Source organism: Pelodiscus sinensis, chromosome 24 (assembly GCF_049634645.1).
Source record: "Pelodiscus sinensis isolate JC-2024 chromosome 24, ASM4963464v1, whole genome shotgun sequence".
Taxonomy (NCBI): Eukaryota; Metazoa; Chordata; order Testudines; family Trionychidae; genus Pelodiscus; species Pelodiscus sinensis.
The window spans coordinates 13,600,811-13,616,374 of NC_134734.1; the positions used below are offsets into that span (position 1 = coordinate 13,600,811).

General features: G+C 62.6%; 1 protein-coding gene across 1 annotated transcript; it reads right to left on the reverse strand.

Annotated features, from left to right (window-relative positions):
- Window positions 1-2,379: 2,379 nt before the first annotated feature.
- ADAMTS4 (ADAM metallopeptidase with thrombospondin type 1 motif 4) lies at window positions 2,380-10,349 on the reverse strand. Its single transcript, XM_075908467.1, has 9 exons — window positions 9,196-10,349; window positions 7,876-8,199; window positions 7,397-7,529; window positions 6,833-7,003; window positions 5,911-6,197; window positions 5,453-5,639; window positions 4,805-4,980; window positions 4,513-4,688; window positions 2,380-3,693 (listed from the first exon to the last, which is right to left on the reverse strand). The coding sequence occupies exons 1-9, from the start codon at window positions 9,775-9,777 to the stop codon at window positions 3,282-3,284; spliced, it is 2,448 nt and encodes an 815-aa protein (XP_075764582.1). The 5' UTR covers window positions 9,778-10,349; the 3' UTR covers window positions 2,380-3,281.
- Between the last annotated feature and the right edge of the window lie 5,215 nt (window positions 10,350-15,564).

The following is a 15,564-nucleotide window of genomic DNA, read 5'->3' on the forward strand; positions in this document are numbered from 1 at the left end:
GGAGACGCATGGGGCCAAGGTAGTGGGGTGTTCCCCTTGCTCACATCTGAGCAGTACAGGGACCTTCCCAGGGATGCCCAGCATGAGTGGCTGAGCAGGGGTCACCTAGGAGCAGGTGATGTGTCCCAGCTGGGATCTCCATGGGCCAGGGAAGGGGGCTGTGCTGCTGTGGATGTCCCCCAAGAGGGCTGGTGCCCCCATAGCAGCATTGACCCCTCCTCTGCTGACCCCCACAGGCCAGGAGCCTGGGATGGGGCCTGTGAAGTATCCCTGCCTCGGGTGCAGGTGGTAGCAGTGGGATGCCTTGAAATCCAATGGGGCCCAGAGGAGCTGGGTTGACTTTAGTGCTGGCAAAGGGGCAAGCGTAGAGGTGCCATTTTGGAGGTGGGGGCTCGCTGTGTGCCCAGCAGCTCCCGTCAGCCCTACTGGGGGCCACATGTGCCTGTAACTCTAGAGCTCCCTCCAGTGCTGGGTCTTGTCCTGGCCACAAGTGTGAGAGCCGCCCTGTGGGCCCCATCCTACTCTGCCCCCCACCCCTCCAGAGCTGAGCCTCCCCTGCAGTTTCCCCCTCAGCATGCACATGCTGGTCATTGGGCAGTGCTGCTATGGAGCAGCCCTTTGGCCCAAGATCGGTGGGAGCCAGGAACTAGCCCCAGGGAGTGATCTCGTCCCAGCCCCGGCTGCAGAGGTTTTGCTTGGACTGCAGCCCTGGTCCAGGCCATCTGCATGCGAGCCGGTTTCTGGCGAGGCTCCCTGCCACCCTCCCTTGCATGCCCAGCTCCCGCAGGTCCTAGTGCCGTCCTGGCTTCACTGACCGCACTGCCCTGGCGTGGCTGCATGGTCCCTCTACGGGCAGCACCGGGCTGCCCCATGGAACACTAGCCCCACCAGGGCCGGCCCAGCGTGAGCCAGTTCCACATGGCTCATGGCAGCTGCTGCCTGAGGGGCAGGATGGGGAGCATGGAGCCGGCGCCCGAGGGAGGCAGTTCAGCCCGGGACGGTGCCCAATGAAGCCAGCATAGCTGCGCTGTGGAGAAGGGTGGGGGTTTGAATTTGCAGCTGCCCACTGGGGGCGGGACAAAGTGGGGGGAGAGCAGCAATGGAAGCCACGTGGGCCGGGCAGCTGGCTCGGAGCAAGCTCCTGGGGAGCAGGGCAGGGGCTGGCGCCGCTCCCACGCTCACTGAGGGCTGGGGCCAAAGCTCGCCGGGCAGGGAGCGCTGGGAAGGGACAGCTCCAACAGCACTTTTGCCCTCACCCCCATACAGCTCCCTGGATCGGCCTGCCAGCAGCAGCTGCAGCTCCCGTCCCTGTCTGCTGCCAGCACGGCTGGATCCCCTCCCTCCCCCCGGCCGCGGTGTGGCACGGCTGGCCCGAAGCAGGGACCCTGGCACAGTCAGTCCTGCCCCATGCCCAGAACTGTCCGGGCTGAGCCCCTGCAGCTGGGGGAGGGTCCTGGGGCAGTCGGGGGCTGCACTGGTCCCAGAGATGGGTGGGAGCAGGAGTCACCAGCTATAGACCATGGCACCAGCCGGGCACTGCCGGGGAGCACCATGCAGCCAGCTCTGGGCACGGTGGGGACTGGGCTCTGCTCCTGGAACAGTGATGGGGTGAGGGGCTTGATCCCCTAGTGCAGCTCTCAGGGAGAGGACAGAGCTGGAGGGGGAAGTTTATCAGCCCCAGCAGGGCCCGGAGCCCCTGGGACATGGTGTTTGCAGAGCTGTAGCCGTGGGGGTCAGCAGCCGCTCACCTGCATGCTGGATCTCTAGGGACACAACCCCCCGAGCCCCTGCTGGATGGGGCAGGACGTGGCTCTGCCATCTGGATTGGGGAGCAAAGGAGGGGCCAGGAGCTGATGCCCAGGCCTATGGTGGGCAGCCCTTGGCCACAGCAAGCTGGCTGAGCTGGAACTGGGATTGCCCCATCCTCCACAGACCTCCAGTGCTGCGTGCCCCACGGGGCCAGGTGCCCAGGCAGTGGGGTGTGTGAGTCTGTCCCCTTCCCCAAGCAGGTGCTGCCCCACCACAGCCTGGAGTGCTGACCTTCCCAGGGGCCAGAGAGCAGCCTCCCAGCAGGGCTCTGGACTCCCAGCTTGCTGGGGACTAGCACAAGCCCCTCAGCCTCCCCTCCCTACCCCATGCTGGGCCTTCTCCCAGGGGCTGGTCTGTTATTGAGCCATAACATTGTCCAGGGAGCTGGACCGCAGTAGGGAAAGGGGAGCTGCGGGCTACCCGCCCTGGCCTCTCCCAGCAGGGGGAGTGGTAAGGGTGGGGCAGAGGTGGGGCTGCTCCGGCCCGGCTCCAGCGTGCTGGGTGCTATTGGGGTGTTGTGGCAGGGCGGCACGTGGCTCCCATTCGTCCAGTAACCAGGTGACAAGTGTGTTTTATAAATAAATTTGGCAGGTTTTTATTACAAAAAATAAGAACAATAATTAATAGAAAAACACAACAGGTGCAAACCGGGCGCAGCCGTGCCAGCAGGGACTCGCCCGGCAAGAGGCGGCTTTGCTTTAAATAGACCTTAAATTATTTCCCGCAGTCCCTCCTTTGCTGCATGGGCAGCCACAGGCGCGGCCTAAACCAGCGGGGGGAAGCTGGCTTCCTATCTGCTATTGGGCGCTGCCTGGCTGCCAGTGTAGCACCGAGACCAGACAGTGCTGGGCTCACATGCCGCAAGGCCTGGCCCACAGCCCCGGGGGACGTTAGCCGCAGGGCCCTCCCTCGGCCCTCAGATTTCTCTCCGCAACGGCGGGGCCGCGTCCTGCCTGCCCCTCCCAGCCCTGGCCGTGGCCTGTCAGTCCTCTGCTGCCCAGCACGCCAATGAATGATGTGAGACCCAGCTCCAGGGGGGAGGCTTGCGGGGGGGCTGAGGTAGAAACCAATTCAAAATGTGCTTCCTGGCTGCAGGTGGGGTGAGTTTGCGAGGTCTCAGCCAGGCAGAAGGAAGGTGCTGAGTGACGTACCGTGGACAGCGCCCACGGCCAAGGCAGGAATAAATACCTGAATAAATAGAGACCCAGCAAGGGCGAGCGCCCCCCTGTCCCTCCAAAACAGTTCCCTTTGGGAGCTCCACAGACGTTCCCAGCGCGGATTCCCCTTCCAATGGCCGGACACAGAGCTCTGTCCCACGCAGCACTGGCATGGCTGAGGTGACCCCGGGGAAGCCCGGGCTGAAGGCTCCAGCATTTGAGTCTGAGAGGGGCTCCAGTACCGGGGAAGCTGCACCAGGCATGGCCACTCCAGCTGTGAGCTAAAGGGTTAATGGCCTGGGTCCCCCGGGGGGGCTACTTGTGGCCACGGCGGTTCCTCAGGATCTCCAGGATCTGGGCCTTCTGCTTCAGCCACTGCTGTGTCAGCCGCTTCTGCTTGGGCACGAAGAAGGTGTATTTGAGCCGGGGGGCTTTCTGGTCGCTCACCACCAGTGCCTGCAGGGTGAGTGGCTCCTGGAGTGGCCCGTGGCCCGTGATGGTCTCCACGGCCTTGGTGGCCCCGCTGTAGCGCAGTGTCACGCTGCCTGCCAGGCTGACGTCCAGCTCCGAGGGCACCAGGACGTAGTTCCCGTTCAGGGCGTAGGTGCCGTCCGGCCGCCGCAGCGCCAGGTAGATGCCATCGCTGGTCGTGGCGGAGCTGCTGGTCTGGCGGATGAGGATGTGGGTGGCCCCAGCCGGGATGGTCACCACGTCGTTGTAACCGTAGCTGCGAGGCAGAGAGAGGCGGGGGTCAGGATGCCGCAGGGGAAGCAGAGGCAGGGCCCCAGCTGCCAGCCCTGAGCGGAACCCGGGGGACGTGGGCTCCGGCGCCCGTTCCAGCAGGCGGCGAATGAGTTTGGCACGATTCCCCCACCCCCATGCCCATGGGCTGCCGCTGCTCCCGGCGGGGAGAGAACTGGGAGAGCCCAGCGCTACGGACTGGGTTCGTGAAGCATTGGCAGAGCTGGGGCAGGGCAGACCTGGGGGGGGGGGGCTGTGGGTTACAACTGAGGAACGTTGGCAGAGCTGGATGGGGGGGGCCCAGAGCTGGGGGGCTGCGCGTCAGGACTGAGAAGCGTTGGCAAGGCTGGGGGAGGGGGTCCGGGTCAGGATTGAGGAGTGATGGCAGAGCCGTGGGGCGGGGGGTGATAGGACAGTACCTGCAAGAGATGAAAGGGTGGGATGGAATGCAGGGGGCTCAGGGCAGGGGGGTGGGGCTCAGGCTGGAGGGCGGGAGGAGGAACTCAGGATGGGAGTGTAGCCACGGCGCTGCTGGCTGCCCAAGCACCAGGGCTGGGGCCTGGAGACACTGTGGCTGCGCTGCCCTCGGTATAGGCAGCATCCCGAGGCCTGCCCCCAGCCGGCCATGCCTTACTTTGGCCCTTGGTCCTGGCCCTGCTCGGGCTTGGCAGATCTGGCTCTTAGCACCTTGGTACCCCCAGGCCCGAATGTGCCCTTCCAAAGCATCCGAGGCAGCAGGGAGCTGGACGCGGGGGTCTCGGCGCTGCATGCATGCCAGCCTGCGACGTGCGGGGTGGGGACTCACCGGGGCTTGGCGAAGGAGCCGTAGATCTTGGAGCAGTGGGACCCGTCTCCCCCGCACACCATGCACTTGTCAAACTTCTTCTTGGAGCCGATGACGCGGTCGCAGCCGGCGTGCATGCAGCGCCCCTGCACGCAGACCGAGGTGCTGTCGGGGGAGCAGGGCGTCCCGTCCGCCACCTGGAGACAGGCACAGAGTCAGTGAGGCGCCGGCCGGATCCTCTCCCCGCCCCCTGGCTCAGCTGCACGCAGGCCGTGCCCCCCGTGAGGGGACAGCGCCGGGAGCCCTCACTCACCCTCGGCTCCAGCACGTAGTAGTAGCCCAGCGCCCGCGACTGGCACGTCAGCTTGCACTGATCCTTCTCGGCCACACCGCTGTAGCGGGGCACCCAGTCCATGGGCGCAGGGAAGCCCTTGAACAGGTCTGAGCGGTGGTTGTACCTGGCGCACTGCTGCTCCCGGTAAGTGAGGGCTGGAACGAAATGGGGGGGGGGGGGGGAAGGGGTCAGCATGGGGCCGTGCTGGGCGCTCTTGGGGAGTGCCCCCTTCCCTGCCACCGCTGTACACCATCCCCCACAAAGCCTGGGCCAGACACTGGGAGACACTGTTGGGGGCGAAGGGCCTAACACAGCCTGACCCTTCCCCTGGCCCTGCGTCCAGCTGGGGGCAGCGCAGCCCACAAGCACTTCCCAAGGGCTCCCCGCTTTGTCAGCCCTCCCTGCAGCTGCGGCTCTGGCTGGGGAAGGAGAGTTGGCTGCTGGGGTATTACAGCCAGGGGTGCGGGGCCTCTCTGAGCTCCCGGGGTGCCAGCTGGTCCCAGTCCACCCACAAGGAGGGCTCGTGCTCAGAGCAGAGGGAGACGCTGTACTAGCCGTGCAGGAGCTCCGGGGTCCTTGTGGCAGGAGGGGAAAAGCTGCCCGCACGGACGTGCTCCCCCCACTCACCGGTGCCGTCGGGGCACTCCTTGGTGCTGCAGGAGCGGTACTGGGTGCGCTTGCCCTCGCAGTACTTGCCGCCGTTGCGCGGGACGGGTTTGTTACACTCGCGGGTGGAGAACTGCACGCCCCCCCCGCAGCTCCGCGAGCATTCGCCCCACGGGCCCCAAGGTCCCCAGCCACCGGGGGTGGGAGTCTGTAGGGAGAGAGATGGAGCAGGGTTAGCAACAAGGGTGGGGGAGACAGAGCCGCACAGCAGCCAGGGAGCGCTCCGGACCTAGGCACCTGGCGCGTCCTGCAGCGGAGAAGCAGGGAGGTGTACGGGGGAGGGGTGTCCTTCCCTCCCAGTCCCCAAGCCCCCACCCCCACCCCCACCCTGCTCCCTCCTCGCTCTGCCAGTCCTCAACCCTCCCCCACCTCTGGTGCCCCCATGCCCCTTCCTGCCCCCGGGGCAGCAGCATACTCACGTTGAAGGCTTTCATCTCCCCTTTGCTGATGCAGCGCCCGCTCATGCAGGTCTTGCCCTGCCCACAGGCCGTGCCATCCGCCCAGGGGAAGTGCTTGGTCTGGCACATAAACTGCCCGTTGATCTTGCCCGTGCACCACAGGGAGGAGCAGGGCGGATTCAGGTTGGGGCAGTGGCGGGAGTCAGGCCCAAAGGTCAGCTGGCATTGCCGGTCTGCATCGTAGTCGCTGCCGGGGAAGGGGGCCGGCAGGCGCAGGGGCTCACGAGGCTTGTCCAGGAGGCAGTGACCTGTCGGGAGGGAGCAGGTTGGCACATGAGGGGCCCGGGCATCCGACACAGACAGGCCAGGGCAGGGCCAGCAAGGGGTGACCAGTGTCAGGGCTCCCCCGCCTGCTTGGTGCAGGGGTAGCTGGGTAAAGGCTGGGGGGGGGGGGGAGAACTCATCCCCAAACCAGTGCTGGGCAGCAGAATGTGCCTGGGCAGAGACGCCCCTCCTAGGGCTGGCTCAGCTCTAGCCTGACTGCCACAGCAGCTGCTGGGCCCAGGGCTGCCAGGGAAAGGTCTCAGCCCAGTTCCTTGTGCACAGGTGTTTGCCCCTGCTGGCATGGGCTGGCCAAGGGGCTGTCGGGCCAGGGGAGCCGAGCTATACACATGGTGGGGGGCACAAGGCTGGGAGCGAGGGGGCAAGAGCACAGCTGGGGGAGTGGAGCTCCGGACTGGGCCAGCAAAGTGCTACAGGTCATGAGGAAGGGGCAAGGGCAGAGCTGGGAGAGGGGAGTTCAGGCTGGGCCAGCAAGGGGCTGCCGGTCTAGATTGAGTGGCACTGGCATTGCAGCTTTGGAGAAGCTTGCCCAGGCCCTGCCCACGCTGTGCCTGGCTCCGGCCAGCCGTGTCATGGCTCCAGGCTCCCGGAGGGTCCTTACCGTGGCCGTTGTCCAAGAAATCCGTGATGAAGCGGGCGCTGCAGGGCGACCACAGCTGGTCGGGGTCCACATAGGACATCACTGGCGCCATCATGTGGCGGGCACTGCCCTCGCGGCGGTTCAGCTCCTCGCAGGGCTTGGCGTTGTCATGGAGCATGTTGAAGACGTGGCCTGGCGGGGGGAGAGGAGACGGGTCAGTGTATGGCACAGGGACCCGGCCTGGGGGGGGGCTGCCGTGGGGAGGGCACGCAGACAGAGCCCTAGGCTGGGGGGCAATCAAGCAGCTGAGCCAGGTGATACTTGGATTCCAATCCCATGTGCTGTGCAGGGGAGGGGGGGTGATGGAGCGGGTGGGGCGGAGGTCAGCGCGTGGTGGGGAGAGATGGAGCCAGAGGAGGATGGCAGGGGGGAGTCAGTGTGCCGAGGGGGAGAGATGGAGCTGGGGTGAGCACTGGAGAGGGAACGGCTGAGCCTGGCCATGCCGGATTCAGCTTCCGTGCTAGGCAGCACTCTGGGCTCTCGCTGCCCCGTGATACCCGGCCTTGCCTGGCTGGTGGCACTTACCGAGTTCGTGTGCCGCAGTGAAGGCCGCCTGCAGCCCGTCATCCTCCACGATGGAGCAGCTGCGGGTGGGGTCACAGACGGTGCCCACGTCCGCCATGCCCAGCGTGTCACAGGTGGAGACACCGCACAGGTCCTGTGGGAGAGAACATGCTGGAGCATGTGGGGTGCTGGGACGGGGTCCTGCCGCGTGGGGCCAGCCACGCCCCTGGGCCTGAGGCTTGCTGCTCTCACACCACCCCCACTTCCCTGTGAGCCGGGGGAGGGAGGGGCACCCAGGGATTGACCAGAAAGCCCCTCCATGGGTCCCCTGCTCCAACAGGTGCCTGCCCCCCACCTGGGCCTCTCAGCCCGATGCCCACTGCTGGCACTGGCCCTCGCGGATGCGTTGTGGGCAGCTGGCATTGAGCCCCTACGGCCGGGGAGGACAGTTGGGAGGAGCGCGGCCCTGGGCAGGGGCCATGCCGGAGGGGGCGCCGTACCTGCCGGGTGAAGAGGATGGCCGTGTCGAAGTGCTCCGAGTCGGCGTCGTCCGGCTTGTTAAGCCCTTTCTGCCACTGGCAGAAGTTGCGCAGCATCTGGGCAGCGTTGGACGTGACCTGCAGCCCGTCCTCGCCGGACCCCAGCACCACCAGCCGCGTCACCACCAGAGTCACCGGGTTGCGCAGGCTGGGGTGGCGGAAGAACTTGGCAGCGGCAGCTATGACGGTCAGCAGGTAGCGCTTGAGTCCCGCGCCGTGGAACCGGGCCATGTGCTCGTCTGCCACCACCAGCATCTCCACGTAGCGTGGCACCGAGGCAAACCGCTGTAGGGGAGGGGGAGGGTCAGAGGTGGGCGAGGGGCACCTGCGCTGCCTGCCTCGTGGCCGGGTTTCAGTGCCGTATGCTGGTCCCTGGCCTTTGCCCAGGGGCTAAGACCACTCACTATCTCAGCCAGGGGGCGTGAATGTGCTCAACCCCATTTTATAAAGGGAGAAACTGAGGCACGGAGCAGGAAAGGGACTTGTCCGGGGTCATTATGTCTGTGCAGAGCTGGAAATAGCACCCAAAGCCCATGGCCCCCTGCTCTGACCCCTAGACCCTGCTCCCCTCCCACAGCAGGGACAGACTAGCCCAGCCAGAGGCCAATGTGAGGTGCAGGGGGCAGTTGGGAGCCTGTGCCAACCTGCATGCCCCAGGGCAGCTCCTGCAGTGGGGAGGAGTAGGAGGTTGGGGAGCAGCGATTTCCCTGGCAGCCAGCCACCCTCCCAGCTGGGTTGGGAGGCAAAGGGCCAAGGTGAGAATCATCCAGTGACCCAAAGGGAGGGGGCAGCGTGTCCCACAGCAGCCTGGCCCTGCTACTGGGTTGGCACGTAGCCGGGATCCGCCCCCCCTAGGGACAGGGAAGTGGCTGGGATCAGGTTGCCAGCCCTCCAGGACTATCTCCGGGGAGGGGGGAGGGGACAGCTGCCCCCTCCTTGCCCCAGGCTGGGGATCCCCGCTAGCCAGGAATCAAAGATTAATCCTTAATGAAAGATGCTGTCCCGTGACGCCACCTCCAGGAATGCGGCCAGCCAAAGTTGGGAACTCTACCCCCTGCCACTCTGGGACGGGAAACTCACCCGCATCCGCCCCCCCGCCCCTCCCCATCCGCAGGGACGGGAATCTAGCCGGTACCCCCCCTCCCAAAGGGCAGGGCCAATCTGGCCGGGCTGCCACATTGCAGGATTTCCCCGGCACCTGGAGCAAGGACCTAGGTCACCGGCCAAAAGCCGCACGTGGGGCAGCCCCACCTGCTCTCAAGCGCCCGGCCCCGCCCCTACCTTCGCTCTGCTCCGGGCCGCTGCGGGGGCGCGGGGCTCCCTGCCCCCAGCTGGTGCCTCGTCCGGCGCCTGGGCCCCCACGCTGCACCTGGCGCCATGGGCTCTCTCCGGCCGCTTGCTCCGCAGCACGTGGGCGCCGGCCCCGTGGGCCGCGTTGGACGGCCCGCGGGCCAGGGGCTGCACGTGGTACTCGGCGCCGCGGTACTGCAGCACCCCCAGCAGCGACAGCCCGTCGTAGCTCACGGCCGCCACCGAGTCCGGGTCGCCGTTCACCGTGCCCGTGTAGTAGCTGCCCGGCTCGGCCGCGCCGTCCTCCGCCGTGGGCGGCCCCAGGTACTGCACGGTCAGCCCCTCCGCCAGGAAGCTGGGGTCCGGCTCCAGCTCCAGCAGCAGCTCTTCCTCAGAGGCGCGGAGGCGGTAGAGGAGCCGCCCTTGCCCCTCCCCGGGCACGCCCGCCAGCCGCTCCGGAAACACGATTTCCTCCCGGTAGCCGCTGGCCCCGGTGCGCTCCCCCGAGGCCAGCCCCAGGTGGCAGCAGGCGGCCAGGAGCACGGGCAATAGCGCGCACAGCGGGCTTCCCATGGGCGCACCACAGGGGACTCGATGCGCTCGCACAATCGCTACGATGCCCCTGCGGGGCAGCTCCGGGCCTTTCCCTTCACTAGCTGCAATGAACCACCAGGGCCCGGGGCTCCTGCTCCGGAGATCGGTTCTGTCCCCCGCTCTTAGCAGCCCCAAAGAGCGGCTCCCGGGCGAGCCAGCTGGGCTGTGCGCTTGGGGATGTTCTTGGCCGAGGCGGCCCTGCAGCTGGAGGAGGCGCGCGCTGGCTGGCCGGCCGGCCCCTCAAATAGCTTATTAAAAAAAAAGTCTTCTCAGCTCTTTTGTTTCAAGGCCCAGCCCTTCCACGGAATAGTTTCTTCAGCAAACGGCAGGGAGACTTTGCGGAGCCCCGGCTGCTGCTGTGCTCGAGTTTTCAAATCTGGGTTGGGGGGGAAAAAAGTTTTGTTTTCTCTTTTTTGCAAAGAAATAGAAGGAAAAGTCTCCACAGATGCTGAGTTATTCCCTCTAGAAACCCTGTCCCAGTTCACAGCCCTCTGCAAATCCCTGCAAGCTTGAGGTTGGTTTTCTTTCTTTCTTAGTTTCTCTGGCTGCTCCTCAGCGCGGGAGCCCCTTTTAACAGCTGTCTGGAGAGCGGCTCAGCCCCCATTGGCTGTCACATCCCATGGAAGTGGAGTACACTTTTTTTGCAATCTGCTGCGGCTTGACGCAATTACCCCTGGCAGAGCGAATTGTTTTAATTTTTTGTTGTTGTTTGGTTTTGTTTTTAAATTAAAAATGAAATTGGGAGGGGGAGGTGGGAACAAGAAACGGCTGGCGGCGGGCCCAGCCTTGCAGCATGAAGTTGGCAATTTGCCCCGTTTACAGTGGGTTTTTTTTTGACTGTTCGTAACTCTGTGTCAGGAGCTGGCCTGGAGATTGATGGGTGCCTTGCCCAGGACACGCAGCCAGCCCAGGCTGGGATCCTCCTAGAGACAAATCCGGGTGGCTCTGCCAGCCCCAGACATTCAGAAATCGGGCCACAGAAAATCATGACATTGCAGAAAAATAATCTCCTGACTGCTAGGTCCTCTCCTCTGCCTCCTGCATCATGGCCCTAGGCTGCCCTGGAATCAGGAGGGCTGGAAGGTAACTCTCACCCCAAACCACATGACTCCTGGACCTGGAGCTTTAAGAAAAACACCAACTATCTCCAGAGTGCTGTGGAGACCAGGAGCCTTGGCAGTGCTGATTTCCTGGCTTCCACTGTATCCAGGCAGCCTCTGGGAGAGCCGAGTGCCCCGTCTGACCCAAGCAAGTCCCTGCTTCCTGCTCTGGGCAGGCTGGCTCTTGGCATGGAGCAGGGCTTTTCGCCCAGAGATCTCAAAGCCCTCCCTGAAGGAGGAGCAGTGTCGCCACCCCCAGTGGAGAGGTAGGGAAACTGAGGCATGGAGAGGGGCCATGACTTACACCAGGGCTCAGAGGACTGCAGTGCCAGGGCTTGGAACATAACCTAGGAGTCCTGACTTCCAGTCCCAGGCCGGGCCTCCATCCCAGCAGAGCAGGGTGAGCCAGAGCCTGTGCTAGGAATGCATCAAGGGATCAGCAGAGCTGGCTTGGACAGGGGCAGACCCAGGGCGACCCCTTGCCCCCTGCTTTTTGCCATTGCTGCCCCCATGGGAGACCCACATGTATTGAGGGCATTTGGGGCAAAGCCCTGTGGAGTTGGGTTGGGTGAGGCCCTCCAAAGGCAGTGAAAACAAGGGAGGGGAGCCCGCTGGCTCCCAGCAATGTGCCAGCACCCTGAGAGGGATGACCTGGCAGCCTGGCCTCCCCCAGGACCAGGGGCACCCCCTGTTCCATCTCTGCAAGACTGTTCCTGAGTCTCCAAATGCACTTGGGTCTTTGGGCCTCATGTCTGGAATCCAGGGCCCTGTGACCTCCTCCTTCCCAGGGGGCGGCAGTGGGGCCAGACTCCCCTCCCCCCCACTGCCAAAGCCTGGCAAGTCAGAGAGGGGCCGTCCCTGGGGGAGGGGTACTGTGCCCAGGGCGAGCCTGGACCAGCTGAGCTCAGCCCGTGCATTTCCCTGGCTGAGGGGCAAATCCCGCAGCAGATTTGGGCTGGTTCAGGCCTTGACAGCCAGACCCCTCTCCCTGCTGGCCTCCCTTGCCTGCCCCCTCTGCCCCATCCTGCATGGAGGCCCTGCGGCCCTACAGTTGTGGCTGAGGGTGGGGCAAATGGCACTGAGCGGCAAATGCAGGTACAGCCATGTCGTGTCTTCTTGGCCTTTTGCATTGACACCCCCCACCCCCCTGCACATACAACTTCTCCCTCCCTCCTCCCTGCTGCTCTTGGCTCTTAATTTTCCCTTTCATTTTCCCCAGCAGCCCCCATCATCCAGGGCCTTCCCTCTCCCTTAGCTCCCTTGCCCCCCTTCCTGCCCCTCCCCCTCACATCTGCTTTCCCTGCACCCGTCTGAATCTCCTTTCCTCCAGCCCTCTCCTCCCCCGGCCCGGCAGCGCACTCGGCCCAGAGCCGAAAGGCAGACGGCCCCAGCCAGCGCCTCCCAGCTGCGCTGTGCCAGCCTCTCCCAGCTGCTTTGGCCGACACGTTAGCTGCATGCCCCACCCTCGCACTTCTAGGAAAAGCCGGTTGTGCCCCTTGGCTCCTCCCTCCCATGCCTGCCCCTCATGGAAACGGCTGTGGGGCCACAGGTTTGGGGGTATCAGTGAGTCAGTGCTGGTCAAGGGGGGCTGAGGCAGGGCACTGGCCCTGGGAGGGTCAGGGCAGAGCATCCCCATGTGTATTATCCAAAGTTCTGGCTGAGGCCCTTGGTCCCTGCTCCTCCATGCTTAGTCCCTGCCCCTCCTTGCAGGCTTGGAGCTGCGCTGGCACCTGGTTTTAACAACCCACCGAGCGACGGCCCCTGGGTCACACATGGGGCTAGTGGGGAGAGCATAGGGAGGAGGAGGGGCTGCAGCCCTCCAGGGAGGAGGAATCTCCAGAAAGACTCTAGCTTAATTTAGAGGCAATGAGGAGGGGGTGGAGGAGGATATGAGGGCATGGTGTGGGAATAAGAAGTGTGTGTGTGGGGGGGGTGTTGGCATCAACAGGGGCTGAGGTCAGTATCCAGGGGTCCCTCTGGATGCTACAAGAAAGAAGCAGTCTGAGTCTCCACCTGGGAACTGGGCAAAGACGAATTCTCCCATGGTAGCAGGTTCCACTCAAAGCACCCAGCCTGCATGCAATGAACCACAGCATCCCCTGGTACACTGAAACTGTCCTGCCGCCGACCTAGCTACTGGATTACCTTAGCCGACTGGAGAACGCCTCCCACGTGCTTTAGGTGTAGACGTGCCCTGAGACTCGGTCCCTGACATCAGTTTATCAGAGTAGGTCTCCACTTAAAACAGTCCGGTGCTGCTGTGTAGACGCTACCTGCACCGATCGGACGGGGGGGGGCTCCCATCAGTGTAAGTAACCCACCTCCCTGAAGGTCAATGGAAGAATTCTTTCATGGACCTCTGCTGTCTGGGGGTGGGGAGAGCTAGGTCAGTGGAGCTAGACCTCTACAGGGTGTGAATTTTTCACACCCCTCGGCATACAGACCTACATTTATAGCATAGCCCAGACCTTGGGGAGTTTATCTCTAGGGGTCACTTGGACTCCTCAGCTTTGCTTTCAAGCACTCAAAATCCCAACTTAACCCCCTCCCCCGTCCCGACTCTTGAATACAAACCTCCAGTTTATGTGGCATTGGCTCCCTACCTCACAGCTAGCGGCAAGACTCAGTCATGCTGACCTCCTTCAATCAGGGCCCCGTAAGGACCATTCTGCTGTCCTTCGGTTGCCCGATGGGGATATTCCTGTTTCATTATCCCCATCTCCATGTCTTGCATGAATTTTAATCCCAAAGAGCCAGCAATGGCACAGGAGGTGTGTCTATGCAAATAAGGAATAGTCTAGCAGCACTTTAACGACCAACAAAACATGTAGATGGAATCGTGAGCTTTGGTGGGCACAACCCACTTCTTCGGAGACCAGCTACATGTTGTGTTAGTCTCTAAGGTGCTGCAGGACTATTCGTTGTTTTTAACGTTTTTCCAGTTACAGACTAACTCGGCTACCCCTCTGAAGCTTTTATGCAAATAAGGCCAGCTCGCGAGACCTTTTCCTCCAGTTCATCAATAGATGGCGCTAGAGAGCTCACTCGGGCCACTGGCTGGCGAGTGTGGGACACGTGGCTGTGGTGTCCCAGAGCAATGGAAGACCTGTGGCTGGCCACTGCCTATGAGCTCAGCGTTGGGGGGCTTGGGCTAAGGGGCTGTTTCGCTAGGTGTTTATAGTGTCCCAGAGCCCAGGGTCCAGCCTGTGCCCAAGCGTCTTCTCTGCAATGAAACATCTTTTCTGCAATTAAAAGTTCCCTTAGCCCTAGTCCCGCGAGCCCGAGCGAGTGTCTAACTTCAGTGTAGCCCTGTCCTGAGCACTCTCCACAGGGTTACATGTCCACTGGCGCTCATCTTCCCTCTCACTTGGGGGGTGCTCGACTCGCCCCGACCTTGGTTCTGCTTCTACTCCACTCCTTCCTTCAATCCCTAGCCCTACCTCATTCCACCCCTTCCCCCAATCCCTAGCCCTACCTCATTCCACCCCTTCTTCCAATCCCGAGCCCTACCTCGTTCCACCCCTTCCCCCAAGCTCCTGCCCTCAACCCACCTCTTCCCCACCTCCTCCGCTGAGCGTACTTGGTCCTCATTCCTCTCCCTCCTTCCTGGAGCGTCCCGAATGCCTCAAAACAGCTGTGTGCAGTGGGCGGGAGATGCTGGTGTTATGCTTATAAGAAGCACCTGGGATCTTTTTCAGAGGAAAAGGCAATATGCTGCATTTCTTGAAAATACAACATGAAAAGCAGCATATACATTCACTCACTCACACACACAGGTCCTGCAGATGGTTTTATAGTTAACAGTTAGTCATGGCTAGAGACAATCTAGTGGGCTGGTAGATTGAACAGAAGCGAGGAAGTGGGCTCTGTTGGTCATGATCCCGTGCTCCAAGGCTTTGCAGGACTGAACTAGCGGTTTGGGCTAGCGTCCTGTGCGGTGGGGATGTGACTGACTAGTCGACTAGTCACTTCCCCCCATCTTGCTGCCTCTATCAGAAAGAGGCAGCAAGAGGGGATGGGAAGAGGAGGGGGTGCTTCAAAGTGGCAGCACCGTGTGGAGCCCGGGGTCTGCTGCTTTGAAACACCACGTGCATCCCAGAGTCAGCTGGGGATTCACCTGCTGAACCCAGGCTCCATGCGGCACTGCTGCTTTGAAATGCCGTGTGGTGCACGGGGCCAGTGGGGACCCTGTTGGCCTTGTGCTTTCCCTAGCACTTTCATCTTTGAAGTGTAGCAACAGCCCTGGGGCTGTTGTTACACTTCATAGGTGGAGGTGCCCTTATCGACTAATCGGAGAGTCAATGCAAATTGCATCGACTATTTGATTAGCCAATTAATCTAAATTTAACATCCCTAGACTGAACCCAGGGAACCATGCCAAAACACCCATCTTTATTCTTGTGAATTCCCATTTGAGTGTATGGGTCTTGCAATGTCATGCTGCAATTGCTGATCCTTAAGCGGTTTTAATCTCAGGGGTTTTCCCACAGTTATCCTTTGCTGGTAATTGTCAGGCTTCCTACAGTTATCTCTTGTTTGTAGTTTCACCTTTGGGAGTGTCTGCCTGTCTCCACGGTTTGTCAGTTCTGCTAATTCATTTAGCATCGGGCACCATAGTTGCTTTCCGGCTGTCTCCAAATTTCTCCCTTCTTCTTGACCATCTGGA

Coding starts and splice junctions, on each gene's coding strand:
- ADAMTS4 (XM_075908467.1), bottom strand. CDS start 9,777: ATGGGAAGCCCGCTGTGCGCGCTATTGCCCGTGCTCCTGGCCGCCTGC. Junction 8,200..9,195: donor CGGCCCGGAGCAGAGCGAAG/GTAGGGGCGGGG, acceptor CCTCCCCTACAG/CGGTTTGCCTCGGTGCCACG. Junction 7,530..7,875: donor CCATCCTCTTCACCCGGCAG/GTACGGCGCCCC, acceptor TCTCTCCCACAG/GACCTGTGCGGTGTCTCCAC.